Source organism: Giraffa tippelskirchi, chromosome 6 (assembly GCF_054371585.1).
Source record: "Giraffa tippelskirchi isolate mGirTip1 chromosome 6, T2T-mGirTip1v1.2.pri, whole genome shotgun sequence".
In the NCBI taxonomy this organism is placed as follows: domain Eukaryota; kingdom Metazoa; phylum Chordata; class Mammalia; order Artiodactyla; family Giraffidae; genus Giraffa; species Giraffa tippelskirchi.
In genome coordinates this window covers 1,372,664-1,393,910 of record NC_137280.1, presented here as the reverse complement: position 1 = coordinate 1,393,910, position 21,247 = coordinate 1,372,664, and the positions used below count along the sequence as shown (strand labels likewise).

The 21,247-nt window shown below is 42.7% G+C and overlaps 1 protein-coding gene across 38 annotated transcripts in view; it reads right to left on the bottom strand.

Annotated features, from left to right (window-relative positions):
* Nucleotides 1-977: 977 nt before the first annotated feature.
* The window catches only part of ENPP2 (ectonucleotide pyrophosphatase/phosphodiesterase 2), a 132,413-nt gene continuing 112,143 nt past the window's right edge, over nucleotides 978-21,247 (bottom strand). For 17 of the 38 annotated variants that reach the window (XM_081504848.1, XM_081504850.1, XM_081504880.1 and 14 more), the window contains 7 exons: nucleotides 17,245-17,319; nucleotides 15,827-15,963; nucleotides 14,565-14,700; nucleotides 13,826-13,903; nucleotides 10,179-10,311; nucleotides 8,397-8,553; nucleotides 978-1,586 (listed from right to left, as the gene is read on the bottom strand). In XM_081504848.1, the coding sequence (XP_081360974.1) occupies nucleotides 1,416-1,586; nucleotides 8,397-8,553; nucleotides 10,179-10,311; nucleotides 13,826-13,903; nucleotides 14,565-14,700; nucleotides 15,827-15,963; nucleotides 17,245-17,319 (887 nt within the window). In that variant the 3' untranslated portion in view covers nucleotides 978-1,415. The remainder of the gene's footprint in view (nucleotides 1,587-8,396; nucleotides 8,554-10,178; nucleotides 10,312-13,825; nucleotides 13,904-14,564; nucleotides 14,701-15,826; nucleotides 15,964-17,244; nucleotides 17,320-21,247) is intronic. The other 21 variants (XM_081504856.1, XM_081504858.1, XM_081504847.1 and 18 more) reach the window with 3 other exon arrangements.

The following is a 21,247-nucleotide window of genomic DNA, read 5'->3' as shown; positions in this document are numbered from 1 at the left end:
CTCCTTATGTCCTTTTAACACAATGTCTTCCTTCTTTAGGAAACAAATGTTTTTAACATTTATTTCTTTGGCTGCCCCTGGTCTTACGTGGCATGCAGGACCTTCGACCTTCGTTGGGGTGTGTGGAATCTTATCTTTTAGTTTGGGCATGTAGGATCTAGTGCCCTGACCAGGATCAAACGCAGGCCCTCTGCATTGGGAGCGTGGGGTCTTAGCCAGTGGACCACGAGGGAAGTTCCCTTCAGCAAATTTATCTTTAAAGGAAAATTTAACATGCTATTCTTTGTTTTTTTTGGAGAAGATAATTAACTGTTAGAAATATGGCAGTACTGAGATGTACCTTTATCCATAACACAATCAGAAGGGCAGAAAATCTCTGAATGACTTCCTCACTTTGTGCTTCATTATTATTTATGGCCACAATTGGGTCCATCAAAAATCACCCCATCTGTCATTCAAACCCTTCCGTCATATTGCGTTATACTAACACTGTTCACTTAGCATTTATTCTCTACCTTGATTAGTTAAATAAATACACTTTTATGCCTCCGTATCATCTCAGTTCCTTATTTCTCTTTATACCTTCCTGGTTCTTAGGTTGATAAACTTATACAGAATACATGCTTAGGACACTCCCAGTTAAGTCCAATAAAAGCTTTGAAATAACTTGATCAAAAGAACCTGTTCCTCCAACATTCAAAATATTTTTTAAGACAGATAGGTGAGAGAGTATATTCAGGAGTTCTGGTTCCCTTCTCCCTCTGTCCTTCTGATAGCCCACAGGTATGTAGCAATACACGCTCGGCCTCATTCAGCCCACCGTGGTGGACTATTAAGGAAGTCCCTTGTCTATGTAAACCATATCCAACTAGGAAAAGGGCCCAATACAAGAAATGTATCCTTTTCATGCATGAAATACACTAGAAGCAAACCCTCTAATTTATATGAAACAAAGGCCAAATAAAACCAGAAAAAAAAAAACTGAATGTGTGATTTATTATATTTAAGATTGGTCTATATTGGTCTATAAGGTTTAAATATGTCTGTCATAATTAACAGTAAATGAATGCAACTTTACAAAATCAGTATTTTAATACAGTACAGGACTAAATGTGGCAACTGTGCATTGGAAGATTGAGATTTCCTCAATGCAAATATGGAATATGCAGCACCATTTAGAAGCTTCCACTAAAAATGCAAGCTGCGGTAATTATTACAAGCTCTACTCAAACACAGGACTACCTAAATCAAGGATTAGAGGAAAACAGTGGAGTCATTCAGGCGTAAGATGTCAGATTTGGTACAGGATTAAAATACTAGCATTTTTTTAATGTCCTGGTTTCAAATTAATAAATACAAAAACAATATAAAAATATACACCGGTTGAGAAGCCTGCAGCGCAGAGGGCCAGAAGGCTAGATCTCACTCTCATACGTCTGCAGGTACGTCTTTAGGGTCAGAATCTCTGGGTAGCTGCGGCTGGTCTTGCGAAAGAAGTCCAGGCTGGTGAGATGCTCGATGTCCCGCACCCGTGCTGTGTGCATCTTGAGAAGCTCTTCCACCCATTTCGACTCGTCCTCTGAGCTCTGCCACGGAAAAGAAAGACAATCAGAGTCAGAATTTTCCAAAGGTGCTTCTCCAAATGCTCCGTTTGGTCCAAGTCCACACACGACCTCAGCAAACTCCTGCACCCAAGGCCAAGATGTTTTCTTCCTCCTTGGATTCCCCGCGGCTCCCACATTCCTGCCACAACCCACCACAAATACCGGCCCTCGGCTGTAAACATTTTCAACGGCAATTAGCAGGACCGAATAAAAGAGGTATGTGGTGCAAGAAGGCATTTGACTCAATAGGTCCTCAGAACATAAGTCAAGATCGGGAGAGCGCAAAGCCCTGGAGAATTCACTCATTGGTCTCTCTCCCCTGAGGTCGAATTGCCGCGAGGAGCAGAGAGCAGGGACTGGAGCGCCTCCGCCTCCCCCGGGGAGTGCAGAGCTTGTGCGCAGTGCACACGACGTGTGCGCGCCCCTGGAGCTTCTGAAGAACATGCTAGATCGATGACGTCACCTATTAGACGGCAACGGATTGACATTGGAATGAGTTTGACTCAACCCGTATCAATTGAGCCGCCCAGTGGATACACCTGGCACTTTGGGGCCCAAGAGGCCGGGTTGGAAATGCAATTCTTCCGCTTCCTGCCTGCGAGACCGTGCGGAAGCTCTCTGACCTCTCGGCCTCCCGTTTCTTCACTGGTACACAAGAAGAATAACGCTTACTGCAGCTCCAGAGCAGGAGGAAGGACAGGAAGGAAGAAGGGGGTGAAAGTAAAAAAAAAAAAAAAAAAATCATGGGTTTTCCCAGGATGGGAAGAAAGGAAATCTCTTTCTGTCTTCACTGCTTGCCAAGAATCGCCTCATTGGCCCAAACTTGAGATGAAAGACATTTAAATGTCTCACACTAAATAATTGATTTTACATCTAAGGAGAAATGAAAAAAGTAATGCCAGGACTTCCCTGGTGGTCCTATGGCTAAGACTCTGCGCTCCCAGAGCAGGGGGCTCAGGTTCGATCCCTGGTCAGGGAACTGGATCCCACATGCCACAGCTCAGACCTGGTGCAGCCAAATAAATCAATGATTAATTAGCAAAAAAAAAAAAAAAAGAAGAAGAAAGAAAGAAAAAATAATGCCGACAAAGCAGTCTTTACTTTTAAAAAATATTTTTCACTCAAGGGAAGTTGAGAGAAAGAATGAGATCTGAGAACCTTGAGAATGTGGGGAAATGTCTACCTTCAGAGAAGAGATGGGGCGGGAGGGCCTTTGCAATAATCTCATTCCCAAATTGCAACAGCTGCCAAGAGTCTTTCTACAAGTTGAAGGGCAGCTGCATGTCCCAGGATTGAGACAGCTCAGGCATGCCTTCGCCCAGGTCTCCGACCGCAGCTGGTCTCAGGGAGCTACAGCAAAGCCCAAGAACCTGCCCTGGGTTTTCTCGGAAACTCCAACCCACACGGGCCTGGACAGGGAGCTCTGGCAGCTCGCGCCAGTGCTAAACACGGACAGGAGGGCGTTGGTTCAGGAAACTGATGCCCGGCCATCCCGGCAAAAGGAAGAAACAGGAAGAAATTGCTTTGGAGGCTGGGGGAAATAAGGATTTTAACCCTCCACGCCCCACCCTCCTCACCCAGGCTAACCAAGATCTCTGCGATTCATAGGAAAGGACAGGCCTAAATATAACTCTGCCCACAACGGTACTGACCAGTCCTCAGTGTGACCATATAATTAACGAAGTAGGAGGTCTCCAAATGGGTCGGGACCCCCTCAGAGTAAGCAGAGTAAGCATGAAGAGATATTTTGGGAGAATTTTCATATTCGACTCATTCATTTGATTTTTCAATGGTCAGTAAGTTTAATGTTTCCTTTGTAAACGCAGTCTTTTGAATGTGTGGACAAGGGGTGAAAAGGTTTTTCCTAATTTAAATAATGGCCAGCTGGGATTATAAGAATTTGGGGAAAAAATCTGTCTTTTGCTATTTCTTTCCTAGGGAAGTGATTTGCCAATTTCATCTGAGAGGCATTCTCCTCTGGTTCTCACAGGCTAAAATCCAGCCTCCAATTAGTCAAAATACTGGGCTACGCTACAAGGAAGAAAATGACTTCTGCCTCTTGCTAGCTGGCAACCCACTGAAGTATTTGCTGCGGGAGACTCTAGTATGAAATGCAAAACTAATAAAAGTCGAATAAAAGTTCAAGTGAACCAAAAGAGGAAAAGAAATATTGTCTGTTAATGCATGTATGTGGTATCTAGAAAAACGGTAGAGATGAACCTATTTCCAGGGCAAGAATAGAGATGCATATGTAGTGGACCCAGTCGGGGGGACAGAGGGGAGGGTGGATGAACTGGCAGGTTGGGATTGACACATATACACTACCATGTGCAAAGCAGGTAGCTAGTGGGGGCCTGCTATAAAGCCCAGGGAGCACAGTTCGGTGCTCTGGGATGACCTGGAAGGGCTGGGTGGATGGGAGGGATGGTCCAAGAGGGAGGAGATATAATACGTACAGTTGATTAATTTCATTGTACAGCAGAAACTAACGGCATTGTAAAGCAATCATACTCCAATTCAAAAAAATAAAAGCACAGACAGCTGTCTATGTGGCAGGGGGTTCTTCAGTAAGAAGCAGGTCGGCCATGGGCACTATAAGAAACACCTCTAAACCCTGGGCAGGGATGAAGACACGCGAGGACATCGGTGGAGGCCGTCAGACAGAACATCGCGACGAATAAAAACTGCCTTTGAACTGAGTTCAGAACAAGGTTTTCAGGCTCCCCCCATCCCCAAATTCCCCAAAGGACAGGACAATGTGAACACCTTTCCCCCAAGAACTCCGAAATGTCTCTGTAGTCTGTGCCTTGTCTTAAACATGTATGGCAATTTTGAATTTCACCCCATAAAATATGTGTTTACTTTTTTGCAAAAATGTTACCCCCCCACAACAAAATTTCAGTAAAACTGAAGTTCAGATCCAAAGGTATTACACCCCCCACCCCCTCCCCACCGTACACCGTTAGCTACTCCTGTGGGGTGTAGACAATCAGAATTGAGAAGATCAAGGCAATCAGTTGAGGATAGCTCCTCTCTCACTTGACGCTCCCTTGCTTCTCCACCTCCCATCCAGTTATTTCTAAGATCTTATTGATCCTTGCAATACAATATTGCTGCCTTTCACCTTCCTTTAGAAATTTCCAAGACTACACCCCAGTTCAAGTTCTGTTACCTCAATCCTGGGAATCCCGCCAAAGCCCTTTGAGGACCATGCTTAATCTCCTCCAATTCAAATTTATCTCCCAAAACAGAGGCCAAAATATTGCTCTTATGTCTAAACATTTTTTGTGGTTATCTAATGTCAGTGCAATAAGAAAAAAGTCCTAAGGCTCTAAGCTTCCACTATAGAAATCTGATAGAGTCGAAAGAGGATGGGCTTTTGAAAACAGAGGTCTTGAATCTGAAGTTCTGCTCTTCTACTGACTAGCTAGGTAACCATGCTACATACTTTTCCTTTATGAGCCATAGGTTCCTCAGGAGTTAACAAAAGGGGAGGGGGTCATACGTACCTGTCTAATAGGGTAATAAGATGATTAGAAATAATATATTTCTATATATTAATGTCTCTTGTCTCTTGTACTGAGACAAGACTGCACGGTACTGGATGGTTAACATGAACTCAATCAATGGTAATGACTACAACTATGGCTGCTATGACTACTTTTATTTCATTTTAATTATTATTATTTTTGGCCTCGTGACATGTAGGATCTTAGTTTCCCGACCAGGGATAGAAACCAGGCCCCCTGCTTTGCAAACAGTTTTAACCATTAGATCAGCAGGGAAGTCCTGACAGCTTTCATTTCAAATTTGATTCCACACAACCTTTAAAAGCTTATCTCCCACTATGATCTTCATCTCCAATATTCTGGGGAAACTTAATTAGCTTTTGTTTAGCCATATTTCAAATTTCTATTTTTTCCTGCATCCATTGTTTTTTGTTTCGGATGGTCATAGCCTCAATCTTCACCTATTATTGAAGCCCTAGCCTCAAGACTGCCTTGTCCACGAAGCTGAAAATCTCTCTTGAAGCTATTCTTAATGCTCTTTGCCTTTTAGTGAAGGCAATTTCTGTGCTTGTTTCATTTGCTCTCTCCCTGGAAGGCTGCCTGGAGGAGTGACTATGTTAAAAACAGCATCGTTTCTTCCAGGGTACCTTACATAAATAATTAGTTTCTTCCAGGGTACCTTACATAAATAATTAAGGAATTTAAGCACCGCTTGTTGACTAAAAATTTTCTTCTGGAGATTTTATCTCTGATCCTTCTATAAACAAAAGCATAGAGACTATTCTAAAATCAACCTTGAAGCACAAGGTTTCCATTGCATTAAAGAGACCTGGAGTGGTCCCGTGATTTGCCCCCAAGTGCAGCATTAGATCGGAGAAGGCAATGGCACCCCACTCCAGTACTCTTGCCTGGAAAATCCCATGGACGGAGGAGCCTGGTAGGCTACAGTCCATGGGGTCGCTAAGAGTCGGACATGACTGAGCGACTTCACTTTCACTTTTCCCTTTCATGCACTGGAGAAGGAAATGGCAACCCACTCCAGTATTCTTGCCTGGAGAAGCCCAGGGACGGCGGAGCCTGGTGGGCTGCTGTCTTTGGGGTCGCACAGAGTCGGACACGACTGAAGTGACTCAGCAGCAGCAGCAGCAGCAGCAGCAGCAGCAGCATTAGATCAGAGCCAGGAGCACACAGCAGGGCTCCTGTCTGCCTTCCTGGGCCTTTGTCATCATGCCGCCCTGCTTTCATGTTGGAGTAAGTGAATCGAGTCATCTGTGCTATTTAAGAATGGGGTGTGACCTGTTACACCTGCCCTTACAACTAGTAGTAAATCAAAGTCTGATGTGTAGAGCATATATTCCTGTGTGTTTGTGTCTATATTTAAAATGGATAACCAACAAATTCCTACTATGTAGCCCAGGGAACTCTGCTCAGTGTTACGTGGCACCCTAGATGGTAGGGGAATTTGGGGGGAAATGGGGATATATATATATATATCCCCAAATGAATCCCCTTGCCGTCACCTGAAACTTTCACATCATTTGTTAATTAGCTATTGTTGTTGTCATTTTAGTCACTAAGTTGGGTCTCTCTGTGACCCCATGCACTGTAATCCACCAGGATCCCCTGTCCTTGGGATTCTCCAGGCAAGAATACTGGAGTGGGTTGCCATTTCCTTCTCCAGAGTGATTGGCTATACTCCAATAGAAAAAAAAAGTTTAAGAAGTTTTTATTAATGAAATTTTCAAACATCCACAAAAGTAGAGCAAATGATATAATGAGCTCCTGGACGCTCTTTCCTCATTTCAGTAACTACCAACATTGTGCTACTTTTCACTGTTTTCAAAATATATTTGTCTTTTGCAAAACTGAGGACATTTGAGCACGTTTATCATTTGTCAAGAGCGAACACTGAAACAGAACTATATTAAATGCACAATACCCTTACATTGAAAAATAAAACACCATTAGGACACAGAGTTCCCTAGTGTTAGGCAGTTTTGTTGGGTCTTTTCCAAAGACTCAACTTGTATACCCATTTGTATAGTCCAAATGTTTTATAAGAAGTGTGTTCTAGTTCAAGGGTGGGGATATAATTTAAGACACAAAGATGAATTCTGTCAGCAAATCCCAAAGGACGCTGCTTTTTTATAACAGTACATTTTTTTAATTTTCAAAATTAAAATATCAACATCACTAGCAACACCACATCTGCTGTGTAAAGGTCACATTTTCTTTGCCTGCTTTCTTTGTTCTTGAACTGAATCCCATTAAGGGAGTCTGCTTAGCGTGCGTGTGTGCCCAGTCGCTCAGTCGCATCTGACTCTTTGCAACCCCATGGACTGCAGCCCTCCAGGCTCCTCCGGCCACGGGACTCTCCAGGCAGGAATACTGGAGTGGATTGCCAGACCCTTCTCCAGGGGCTCTTCCTGACCCAGGGAGCAAATGTGCGTCTCTTATGTTTCCTGCATTGGCAGGCGGGTTCTTTACTACCAGCGCCGTGTGGGAAGCCCTAGAGTCAGAGTACATACACATAATTGGAATTCTTTTCTCTGTGCAGTTATGTTATAAACTTGATGCACTGTCATTTGTCTCGTTTTATTTAATACGTATACATATGGCAGATCCACTTCATCGTGTAGTGGGAAGGAACACAACACTGTAAAGCGCCCATATTCCAATTACAAAATAATAACCGAAGGAGGAGGTGCGATGATTTGAGAGAACAGCACTGAAACATATACATTACCAAACGTAAAACCGATCGCCAGAGGGAGTGTGATGTGTGACGCAGGGCGCCCGAAGCCGGTCTCTGTGACGACCTGGAGGGATGGAGTGGGAGGGGCCCCGGAGGGAGGGGACACCCGCCTGCTTCGGGCCGGTTCACACTGACGCACGGAAGAAACATCGCAACATCGTAAAGCAGTGATCCTCCAACTAAAATTAAACAAGTTCCCCTTATGCCTTACAAATAGGGTGAAAATATGCCCCTCATTTAAGCATGGCTCATCCCTGCAGTCCGTAGTTGTGATTTCACAGCATCCTCCCTTCACTTCCAAAAATGTTCTAGTTTGGATAATAATAATGATACTGATAATAATAAATACCTATGTACTTGCTGAACAAAACCTAAAAAATAAATAAATAAAATTAAGTAAATTTTAAAAATAAACAATAACAAAATAGAAGGAATTCTAAAGCAATGAAAACGGGGCAAGGCATACGCGTGAGATCAAGGAGCGCGGGGGGGAAGCGGAAGCCTCGGGGCCGCCACGTCTGCACTCACGTTGCAGCTCTCGTCGTTGTCGGGCCTGTGGGGCAGCACGAAGGCGGACACGGAGAGCGGCCCGTCGCAGCGGTCGGCGGGCTGCGTGAAGTCCAGGCAGCTGGTGAGGATGCTGTAGTAGTGCGTGGGCACGGGGACGGAGCTGCCCTCCACGTACCTGGCGCGGGGAGGCAAGACGAGTTACGGCTGACGGAGAGCTCTTCCTGAATGTGGTCCGTGAAGGCCGCCCCGGTGACCACAAGGAAGCTCCTCTCAAGGGAGTCGCCTTCTCAGTTACAAGCGTTAACCCACCTCTCTGTCTTTGAATATAATGTTTTCAGTGCCCGAAATCTCCTTTCTCTCAACCTGGCAGAGCAGAAAGGATACTCGAGACAAAGGAAAATCGCCTGAGCCCAGACTCAGAGGCTGGACACAATGGCTCGGCCAACGGAGTAGAAATGGAAGTCGAGAAGAGGCAGTAAGAGCCACCGTAGGAGGGGCAGTGGTTCTGAGCGCCAGAGTTGTGGAGTTTGGACAGTGATGCTCCACTGAAAGCTTCCGTGCTTGGGAGCACCAGTGTGAGATCCACATTTCAGGAGAATAACTCTCCTAGATTTGTGTCAAATGGGCCAGAGGCAGCAAACACAGGAGCTAGGAGAACAATAGCCCTTTCAAGCTACAGTGAGGTCCTGAACTTGGTACAGAGAACTCATTTACTAAAGAGAATTCGAAGGACTGAGTGCTAGTGATGCGCTGCTGCTGCTGCTGCTAAGTCTCTTCAGTCGTGCCCGACTCTGTGCGACCCCATAGACGGCAGCCCACCAGGCTCCCCCGTCCCTGGGATTCTCCAGGCAAGAACACGGGGGTGGGTTGCCATTTCCTTCTCCAGTGCATGAAAGGGAAAAGTGAAAGTGAAGTCGCTCAGTCGTGTCCGACTCTTAGCGACCCCATGGACTGCAGCCTACCAGGCGCTACAAAAGCGTAAATAATCTTTTCCAGTAGAGCCTAGTACAGGAAGTGATAATTCCTTACTTAGTTTTCTCTTATCTTCATTTTAATCATTTTCAAAATACTGAAATTACGATTAAGCTGATAATATAATTTGAGCTTAAAACTATAACAATAACCATCAATAAATGTATGAGTAAGATAAAATTTCTCTTATGGATGACTGGAAAGGGAGTAAGATCTATTTTATTACTTATCTATATGAAAAAAACTAACATTTTTGTCTAACTATAAATCACAATTAAACCCTCTCATATTTTGTGTTGCTCTGTTACATGCATGTATAAAATTAAGTGATGATCTGTTATGAATTTGTTGTATTTATATCTTCTTGCCTTTTCCACCAGACTGTAAGTTCCTCATGAACAGAGTATGCCTAATTCTTTTATATCCCTAATAGCACCAGAGAGAGGGACAGAAGCAAGATTTGATCAAAGTATATATGCAATTTCCTATTTAGATGTACTGACTCAGAAAACCTAAGGAATTTTAAGTCCCCCCCCAATAATGAACAAGGGAAAATTATTATATTCCCACAAGAGTTATTACAGAATAAATGAAAAAAATTTTACCTTTTGATAACATATTCTTTCATGGAGCTGAAAAGTGCATTTATTTACCACAAATTCCTATTTCTTTCAACCACCAATGCCATGTTTAATAAAAGGTCCAAAAGAACTAAAGAATTCACAAGGACTTTCAAAGAAGAACAAGTTTAAAAGGTATCAGCTCTTCTCTAGTACATGAATATTTGAAAACTATTCTTGAGTGAGATTTTGGAATTTAAAGGCTTACTGTTTGATTTTGTCTTGTGTGTCATGTAAGCCATCGTAGTCATAGTCAAAAATTGGTCCACTTATCACATTAACTCCATTTCTTTCTGAAGCATATTTCTTCACCAGAACCCTTTGGAAATAATTCCAGACACCTGTGCAAAGACAAAATCAGTTCATCGTGAACAAAACTCCTTGCTTTGGCTGAATTCTCTCCAGGATGTGTTAAACAAGACACATATCACAAGTTAAGAGACGATAGAGCTGTTGTGATTCTTGAGAACAATGCATCATAAAGCACTAGCTGTGTGTGTGTCATTTATGAGCCAGAAAAGAGAAAGACATGGAGACATTCATTGGTAAAGGAGTTTAACCTAGGTGAACAGTCAGGGAAGGCTTTGCAGATGAAGTGGTTATTAGGCTGAGATCTGAAGGATAAGGGGGTTTTTCTGAGGCAAAGATGTGGAGACAGAATATTCCAGGAAGACAGAATAGCTGTGCAACGGAGGAAGTCTAGTGTTTGTGAAAAATTGAAAAAAGGCCTTAATCAACTTTTTTTCTTTCACGATGTCATACATAAATTCCCAAGTTTATGTCTCTGGCCCTAACCTTTCCATGCAGCTCCAGACATATTACCCAACCACCCATCTCATGGTGCAGTTGAAGACCTCATAATCATATCTAACAAAAAATTATTCAAACAGAATTCTTAATTCTCCTTCTCACTCCTGTTCCAACTCTTGGCTTCTCCATCACAGTCAGTGAGTGGCACTCGCTCTCGGACGTTCGGGAAATCCTAGGATTCACCCCGGACTTGTCTGATCTCTTCATATGCGTGTGGCAGAGTCCTGTCAGTGAGACCTCCGACACACAGCCCAGTCTTCTAAAGCTGACCACTCCTCACCATTCTCACTGCGTCCACGCTGATCTAAGGCACCATCTTCTCTGCCACGAGCTACCACAAAAGACTACTTCCTGGGCACCCTGGGAGAAACTCTTCCTTCCGTGTAGCTCAAGGGTCCCCAACCTCCAGATCTAATGCCCGATGACCTGATATGGAGCTGATGTCATACCAGAAATAAAGTGCCCAATACGGGTAATGTGCTTGAATCATCCCCAAACCATCCCCTTCCTATCCACGGAAAAATTGTCTTCTACGAAACTGGTCCCTGGTGCCAAAGAGGCTGGGGCCCACGGGCTGTATGCGGCCCGTTCTCTCTGGAGCAGCCAGACGGGTCCTCTTACACCATGAATCAGAGACGCACACTTCCCCAGCGCCCTTTTCTCACACTCCAGATGATGTCTCCCGTAATTAGAACAAAACCCCAACTCTCCACCGAGGCCCCTGCCTCCCTCCATGACTTCCCTTCCCATTCTCCCCCCTCAGCTACAGGCTTTCTTCTGCCCCTACTTGCTGGACGCGCTTCAGAGTCAGGTGCTCCTCCCTTTATCTGGAAAACTCGCCCTTGAACTGTGAATGCCGGGTGTCTCCTCCACTCTGCATTTCTCAGCCTCACGGTCATTGTCCAGAGAAGACTTCCCTGTCCAGGCTAGCTCCAATTCCACTATAGTCGATCGCGGGGGAAGGAGAGGGGTGGAAGGGAGAAGGGAAAAGAGAGGACAGGCAACGCAAACCAGAGAAGCTGGCTCCAAAATGTTAGATATGACTTACCGTGCTCGACATGATTGGATTGGTCAAAGAACTTGTTCAGGTTTTTCTGTATGATGTGATTGAAAAACTCAAACGAACTTTTTGGCCAACCCAATACATGGGGGTTATGAGGTTCAGGCTGTTATCATTTCGTACCTCCTCTAATTAAAAAATACTTGGGCATTTTTCCCACGGGGTTTCAATGCTGATGCTCCTCTGTTCTAAATAAGAAGGACAGAGCAGCCCACCAGAGCCAAAATACCACGGATAATTATTTGCAATAAAGAAGGGAGGACAGTGGCGGAGAAGTTCAAATGTTAAGCATAAAAATTGGAGAGGCATGGAGGGAAAGAAATAACAATGGGAACAGTCAAAAGGCCAAACCCGCAGAAATGTGGCCTGTGAAAAAGCCATTCCCCGCTGAAGAACAGCGGGCCCTCTGTGAAGGGCCTTTGGCCACACCAGCCTCAGGGTGGGGCTGTCTGTGTGTTTCCTTTATTGCTGCTTGGTCAAAAAGGCATCAGCAAAGAATAAAGAAATCCAGGAAACCCAGATTTGTGGAAATTCAATGAAGCTGCATTCCATGTAATATTATGACAAATGGGTTTACGTGAGTTTATGAAACATTTCTCCACTGGGCCTGGGAACAAACCAGGAAACCTCCTTTTAAAAGCATACTTTAAATTTTCACTCATATGCAACAGATTCTACCTTTGAATAAGCCCTTATTTACTAACTAAGGACATCAAATAAACATTTTTTTTTCTCTAAACCATGTTGGCCATTTCACCAGTGTCAAGTTGAGGAGGGATGGCCCTGTAGATGACACTTTACCATTTCATGTTTCTGTTGTGACATTTTATTTTAGTCCTGAGAGTCATGTAACACAGCCTAATGTTCCTTTACTAAGTGAAATTATGTAGAAATGTTTCCTTTTCCCACCTTTCCTAGAAGCATCCAGGTCTGCTTGCTGTAAATGAAATAAAGGGAGGTCAAGTCTACTCCATAATGCCTTCTCTATCTTTGAATACATGGATGGATGGATGCATGCATGCATGGTAGATGGAAGGAAGATGGATGGATGGGTGGTTGGATGGATGGGTGGAAGGAAAATGAATGGACGGATGGATGGATGGGAGGAAAATGGATGAATGGATAGACGGATGGATGGATGGATGGGCAAATGAATAAATTCTTTGTTATCAGAAATAGAAAATGGATTATTTTGTTCATTGGACAATTAAGTTACAAATCCATACAAGCCATAGAAGTCATGCAATCAAATCTTATAATTTTACAAATGAGAGGCCAAATGGCATTTCTGTGATCACACAGGCAGTGGTCACACTCCAGGGACCAGAGCTCAGTTTGGGAGCCAGACCTCACCATGCTTATACCATTCGTTTCGTCACTCTCACCCACAAATATTTATACTGTATAGAAAGAAATCATGCACGTATATAATTTACACAGCCCTAAAACCAACTGAATTTATACTCTGATGATTCAGAAGACTCATTAAGGTCTTGCTAGGTTTCAGGATCAATATTCAGAATACATCATCACCATTCCCCTAGAGGAAGGATTGTTCATGGCTTTTACTGTAACATTCAATAAATAAATACAGATGCTGTTAAATGTTAGGTAGCATCCAAAATACAAAGACTCTTTAAACCACCGATAGAGTGAGCATTGAAATAGGAAAAACAACAGATTAGAAGCACAAACTTGGTTTAGCTCAGCTTCTACCATTCATGACCTCAGTCACTTCTTGTGACTTTAATTTCTTAACTACAAACAAGGGATAAATAAAAATCTGCCAAGCTCCCTTACAGATTCATAATTTGGATTAGCAGTAGAGAATTTACATTAAAGATTGTTGAAAATTATAAAGGCTAAATACATGAAAGGTATTATTATTATTATTAAAATGAATATAGAGGTAGGAAAGGTAAGTGGTAACTTTAGAAACATTTCTTTCTACAAATAATAATCTACTAGGTAAATATTGGACTTACGTTTAAAAGCAGGATACATTGGAACCATATTGGTTACAAGGAAGGCATCATATTTAGCTTCTGGGGACGAGCTCAGATCTAAACATTAGGAAAACAAATAGTGTCTATTACACACTAAAATCGACATCAATAAAAAAAAAAGTAATCTTGTAAAATGACCCAAACAGCATGCAGTGACTGGATCTGCTCTCTCATTCCCCCTTATCCCCTCTATATACCATCGCCTACTTCTCTTCCCACTCCATCTCTTTCTTCACTCAATCGTTCTCCTTAAATAAAATTCTTATGTTCTTTTGCTTCCAACCTAATCTTGGGTCTACTAAGTATTATGTAAAAGAGTTCCTTGACTTTACCAGTATCATTTGGACTTTAAAAAATGTCATCAAGATAATGAGAGATAATTAAATGGCTTCATGTATTCTTAAGAGATCACATCTATAGTATTATTTAAAAGATTAATGTCTTATTAATTTCCCATTCCACTTTTAGATTCTCATTTAATGATGTCAGGAGACACACTGAATGTTCCCTTGCACTTTAGAACTCCTCGGGAATAGGATTTGTGAAAGCTGGTCTCTTTTCTGGCTGCTTTTGGAAGGCTCCCAGAGAAGTTCATCTCCTCAACCTCTTGAGCACCCCTCTAAAAACCACTGAAATCCTAAATACCAAGTTGCACACGCCAGACTCCACAAAATAACACCCCTCTAGAATGGTTAGAGCCTGGTCTTCTGTAACTTACAAGGAGGAAAGAGGAATCCATAGGACATCTGTTTATCATTTTTGTAGGCCAAACAGCTCTGACTGAAACTCGGAGAAACACGGACATCAGGCCGGACACAGTTGGTCAGGTGTTCAGCGATGCCAGAGACCTCAGCCTGAATGGTGAGTCACAAGTCGTCAGTAAAGCCGTGGCAGAGACAGTACCAAACCAACAGGGAAACACTGAAGCCAGATTGCTTGGTTCCAAACAGCCAAAATCAAAGCCCCATTAGCTTTTACTATAGCTCATATTCTGATAGTCTCTCTTTAAAATAAACAAACAAAAAAGAGAGGACTTCCTTGGCATTCCAGTGGCTAAGACTCCACACTGCTAACTCAGGGGATGAGGTTCAATACCTGGTCAGGGAACTAAGATCCCACATGCCACTCAGCCAAAAAAGAAAAATATACTCTTAAAAAAAAAAAAAAAGACCTCACTTTTAAATGCACTAAGCTAGTAATTTTCAAACTCTTTTTTTCTACTAGCAGAACTCTCTTATCAGTCTTAGGTAAAACAATAATATGGAAGGCAGAAATCTCACTGTTGACATAATGAATGAGATTCCACAGAAGATAGCTTAAAAAATAATATTCTGAGAAATAATATAGACATATCTATTTAAAAAAAATAACTGTTCATGTATGGTACGTGCCCGAGTACAAATGAACAAGAAGCTGTGTTTGGGGCAGCTGAAGCAGTCCTTCGTATTCAGAATTAGAAACGTATCTCGACTGCCTAATAAATTTTTCTAACTTCTGATATAAACCGAACTACCCCATCTTTACCAAAACTGAAACCCCAACATAAAACAAACCTTCATTAACAAAACAAAACAAGACGTTAGTGGGTCAGGCTGTGATGTGTGGAGCCGTGGGTACGTGGGAAAGCTCTGTCCTTTCCATCCAATTTTGCTGTGAACCTAAAACTGCTCTAAATGATAAAGTATATTACAACACATAGCCAAATCTTGATAGCTTCTGAAACTACTGGGCCATGACAAGCAGAGTAAAAGAAACTAACAGAATTAGTATGCTATGCTATTTCACATATTACCGTGAAGTTATTAGAACATGGCAGAAAGCCTAATTCAAAATATTTTACAATAGATCCAATGTAGGATTTCTTTCATCAGGAAAAATTAAAGTCTTTTCTAAGACCAAATTCTGTTCCGCCAGCAATCATTCTATTAAGGCATGGAGCGTAATGACATGAAGAACATGAAACCCAATTTTCTCAATGACCTGTTTGGAAACAGTATATGATGTCCAGAGTGGCATTAGAAATATTTCACTGTAACCACTTTCAAAGTCAATGTGATATAAGATATCATATCTAGTCCGATAGAGCACAGCAGGCCGTCCGTAGAGGAGATGTCTCTCTAGGAAAGAAAAAATAAACTGTCTTAAATACAGATTAAAATGTCCACCAAATGTTAAAGACTTTCAAAGAGAGTCAAGTTGTCCAACATTTGCTTGCTTACTTATTAATAATGTAGTTCCTTCTCCTTAATTTAATCAGGTTAGTGTTCCTAACACTTTGGTGGTTTATTTGATCACCTAAGCATGGGTCAAGGCTTACAGTCATCAAAACTGTAATACAAATGCCATGTTTATTTTAATAATTTTCCAGTTGTAAAGAATTTTAATCCACATGGGAAAGAAACATAGAAAATTGTGAAATGATTCAGCTGAATGGGAAGTCAAGACAGTTGGATTTTTATAGAATTAATTCCTTTGACCCTGAAAGGCTCATCAAATTAACCAAAGATTTAATTAAGAGAAAGGCACTCTGATCATTATTTGTAAACTGCAACTCAAATACGCATTATGTCAGCATAAAAAGTGAGCAGTAATGAGCGTTTAAAGTAAGCAGCTTTGTGACACGTAGGAAAACCCTTTAGGTAAGAACTTAAAGGAACATGTATAGATAAAATAAGTGGCTTTCAAGAGGGTCTTTTGAATACAAAAGGAAGGTTGTCAGTTAAGACCCCAGAATGTAGATTCCTCTTAGGGAAAAATAAAGGCTTGAAACCTTCATCTTCTAAGAAGAAGACAGGGGGCATGAGTGGGCAAACCTTCACTCCACACCCACGATAAATGCCGCAAGCCTGGTCTGCCCAGTGTAGACAGGCCAAAGGCAGAACTGCCACGGACTCTTAGAAACTGGGGTCCTACAGATCGAAATAGTTCACGACTGAGGCTTTGGCAATTCACAATTCCCTAAGTGATAACCAAAAAAAAAAAAAAATCTGCTATGATTTCTATTAGAGAAAATCATTTCTGGCAATCACTTATTAAATTATGTATACATGTTGCTTTAATTAAAGTATTACCGTTCTACGCAAGTAACAGAGAAAACCCTGTAGATTACTTTGCGTGACCCTCCCAAGTAGAACTGCTGATTTGAGGCAAAACAGCCCACACTATTACAGCACAAGCCTGTTCTGGGTAGTTGGGCTTCGTCAGCATTGCAGTAAATGTAGAAGCCTTGGTTAAGCTGCCGAATTTAGGGACCCGCCCCTAAGAATTAGAAAATAATAGGCTAAATATTATATAAATGAAATATATAACAAACAAATAAAAAGCCTGCAAATCATAACAGTAGTACTTGGGAGCAGTTATTAACCAGGTCAGACTGTCCTTCAAAACTCAAACCAAACCTTTTCTAGGTTCAAAATTTCCATTAACGTTTTCCTTGATTTCATTTTTGCTGCCTCTGAATTTCCTGGTTTCAGCTGGAAGCAGAAGTATCAAGATTCTTTGAGAAGCTATTCTCTTTTTATCATTCAAGTTTTCATCCTTACCCAACACATTCCTCCAAGCTCAAATGCAAACCTGGTGGATTATCCAGTCTATCCCATTAAGGAGGACAGCAAAACAGCGACTGTATTCCTTCACGCACCACCCCTCTTTAGAGCAGCCATCAATCAATAGCCTTGGACAATCTGTAGATTCCACCAACTCTGGTTCCTCCTTACTTCTTGTCATCCCTCCAATCCATGAAGACTGATTGATTTGCAGGACTGCCCATAATCATTGTCAGCAACTCCATGCTATGATATATGTGACGCCTTTTCTTTCCACTGGGAATAACTTTTCCACCAATCCCGTTACTTGTCTCCCTTCAAACGTGTTGTCAATATATCCTCCTTTGTCAAACATTTGTGTCAGGTCTTGGGTTATGGAACAGAGATAATCATGTGTGCGTGCTAAGTCATTCAGTCGTGTCCAGCTCTGTGTGACCCCATGCACTGCAGCCTGCCAGGCTCCTCTATCCGTGGGATTCTCCAGACAAGACTGAAGTCTTGAGGCACAGCTCAATGGGAGACAGAAACATGGCATTGATGACTAAAATGCAGTCTGGTACCCACTCTAGCGGAGATACTGACATGGTGGAATAGGAACATAGATAATGGTACATGCCACAGACGGAGGTGAAGGCATCAGTGCAGTCCTTACGGAACTTAGGAAGCTAAGACACAGTGAACCCACATCCCACTGATGCCTATGCCCTGGCATAATCGCCCTTCTCACCCTCAAAAGGGGTTGACAAATAAAATGGTCACGTCGTTCAGCTCCCAGGGAAAAGACAAGGGGAGGAGAGGGAGAAAGGGGAAAAAAGAGGGGACAAGACATCCAAAGAGTCCCTTCCTCCTGAAACATTTCTCTAGTTAAGCTTCTCCATCTCTACTTATGCTTTTGCTGTATATGTACAGACTCAATTTTCTTCAGAAATGTGGGCTTCCTAGCTCCCAAGATACGCACTACTGGAGTTTTTGGCATACGGAGCACAAATATATCATTATCTGACACAGTTTTCCTCAGTTGTTAACTGACCATATATGAGATGAAGCAAAAAACCAAAACACAAGTAGTAGCTCTGGCAGTCTCCTAAGAGTCCACGAGTCCCCCAGTGACTGGAAGAACCTACTCGAGTCTTCCTGAAGCATAAGAGTGAAATCATCTTTGCAGTAAGAAACACTTTATGGCCCAGAATCCAAATTTAGATTTCCCTTTTTGGGTTTACCAGGGCTTCCCTGGTGGTTCAGGGTTAGAGTCTGCCTACAATGAAGGAGACCAGGGTTCAATCCCTGGGTCGTGAAGATCCCCTGGAGGAGGGTATGGCTACCCACTCCAGTATTCCTGCCTGGAGAATTCCATGGACAGAGGAGCTTGGAGGGCTACAGTCCATGGGGTCGCAAGGAGTCAGACATGACTGAGCGACTAACACTTTTCAGTTTATCAGGGTATCGAAGAAGCACAGGTTCTTAGTCACTGCCTGACTCTGTTACTCCATACGACGTCTTAGACAAGCCGCTCGCGCCATTTCTGTGCAGCCAAACGTCCCTGTTGGCTGAGCCACAGAGTGGACTTGGAGCTCAGTCTCCGTGCACGTAGGGCTCCGTCCTGAGACCAGCCACCCTGGAGATGAACTTCTAGTTTTGAAATACATTCCTCATGACTTCTTGACACGGATCTAGCATAACTTTTGTCTTCCCAGGCTGGGTTCCTACTCCCTGAGATCCCAGACGGAGCCTCCATTCCACACCCCAGTTCCCTGTTTACAATAGTGTCTGGAATTCTCAGTACATGCCACAGTTCCCCTCCAGATACCACATTTGGCAAGTCCTGGGAGGCGACTCTTTTTAAGTGGTGTGGACTTCCCCAGCCCTCTTTTTTTGTCTTCCAGCGTTTGCTTGTCCAGACTTGAGTGTGTATTTCTTTTCCCTCCTCAGCTCTCTGACCCATATTCCCACAGATTAGCTGGCTGACCTGGGAGCCACGTGAAAATCCCTCCTCTTTTTCTGTTTGTGTTTTAAACATTCACTCCCACAATAATACGCTCTTACATTTTACCACAGAATCTCTACCCCAGGTCTATGCTTTTCCCGGCTCCTTTCTCCCCCTTTGCCTTGTAAGTGTCCACTCTCACTGCTGCCGAGTCAGCCGCTTCTGCGATTAGATGGGATGTCTGTTAGCGCTGGTAGTGTCCCGTTCTTTCTTACCTCAGCCTTTAAAACAGTGTTGTAACTCATCAACAGGCTAAATCTCACAGTAAAATAATAACTTAATGAGGACAGGGCTTTTATTTATTTTGTTTACCATTGTATCTCTACCTCCAACATTGCCAAATATAGACCTGGATAAATAAATGATTGTTTTATTTGAACACAATATATTGTTCTTTATGATTTTCAAGAACTGGCTTTCTACATATGACCTGTCTAATATAACCCCAAGAGACAGACTGGGAAGACCAGTGTCACCTTCATCTTACTGATGCAGGAACTGAGGGTTCATGATTTGTGTGAGATAATTCAGCTACATGACAGCACCCAGGACCCAGGTCTCTGCCCCTGGCCCATTCCTCTCCTCCTAGCTTCCCAGACAGGCTCCAGGTGGATGCACCTGCTGGGTCGCTCTAATGGAGAGCACCCTGGATGGAAGGCCCACTTACTCCCCGGGCAGGAGCTCAGCCAGAGCCACGCCTGCTGAGAAGCTCATATGACCAGCAGTTTGTATCCAAGCACCTACTGCTTCAGAAACAACTTCCAAACCCTGCTATGCGCTGAGATTCTCTCCAAACACTCTCTCTTTATTCCAGCCCTTAAAATAAGAAGCATTTACAGAGGGAAGCACAGAGGCTTTAGTGTCCTATAGAACTGGAGTCAGATCTCATCTCAGCTCTTCATAGCTTTGTGATTCTCTAACTTAACCTCCCAGAGCCTCATAGCTCTCTGAGATGTTGCATTCTTTACAAGAAAACATGTAAAGCACCTCACTCTGTCTTGATCCAATGTAGTTGTAGTGTGGTCATTTAGTAAACGGCTTTTAGTAATTTAGTAAATTCAGGCTTAAATTGAAGAAAGTAAGGAAAAATCACTAGGCTATTCTGGTATGACCTACATCAAATCCCTTGCGATTATACAGTGGAGATGATGAATAGATTCAAGGGATTAGATCTGGTAGACACAGTGCCTGAAGAATATGGACGGAGGTTTGTAACATTGTACAGGAGGCGGTAACCAAAACCATTGCAAAGAAAAAGAAATACAGGAAGGCAAAGTGGCTGTCTGAGGAGGCTTTACAGATATCTGAGAAAAGAAGAGAAGTGAAAGGCAAGGGAGAAAGGGAAAGATAGACCCAACTGAATGCAGAGTTCCAGAAAATAGCAAGGAGAGATAAGAAAGTGAACAATGCAAAGAAACAGAGGAAAGTTTTGGACTCTGGGAGAAGGCGAGAGTGGGATGATTTGAGAGGATAGCATTGAAACATGAATATTATCATATGTGAAATAGATCACCAGTCCAAGTTCGATGCATGAAACAGGGCAATCAAAGCTGGTGCACTGGGACGACCCTGAGGGATGGGCTGGGGAGGGAGGTGGGAGGGGGGTTCAGGATGTACACCTGTGGCTGATTCATGTCAATGTATGGCAAAAACCACTACAATACTGTAAAGTAATTAGACTCCAATTAAAATAAATAAATTATTTTTTTAAAAAAGAAAACAACAGAATGGGAAAGACTAGAGATCTTTTCAAGAAAACTGGAGAGATCAAGGGAACATGTCATGCAAAGATGGGCTCGATAAAGGACAGAAATGGTATGGACCTAACAGAAGCAGAAGATATAAAGAAGAGGTGGCAAGAATACACAGAAG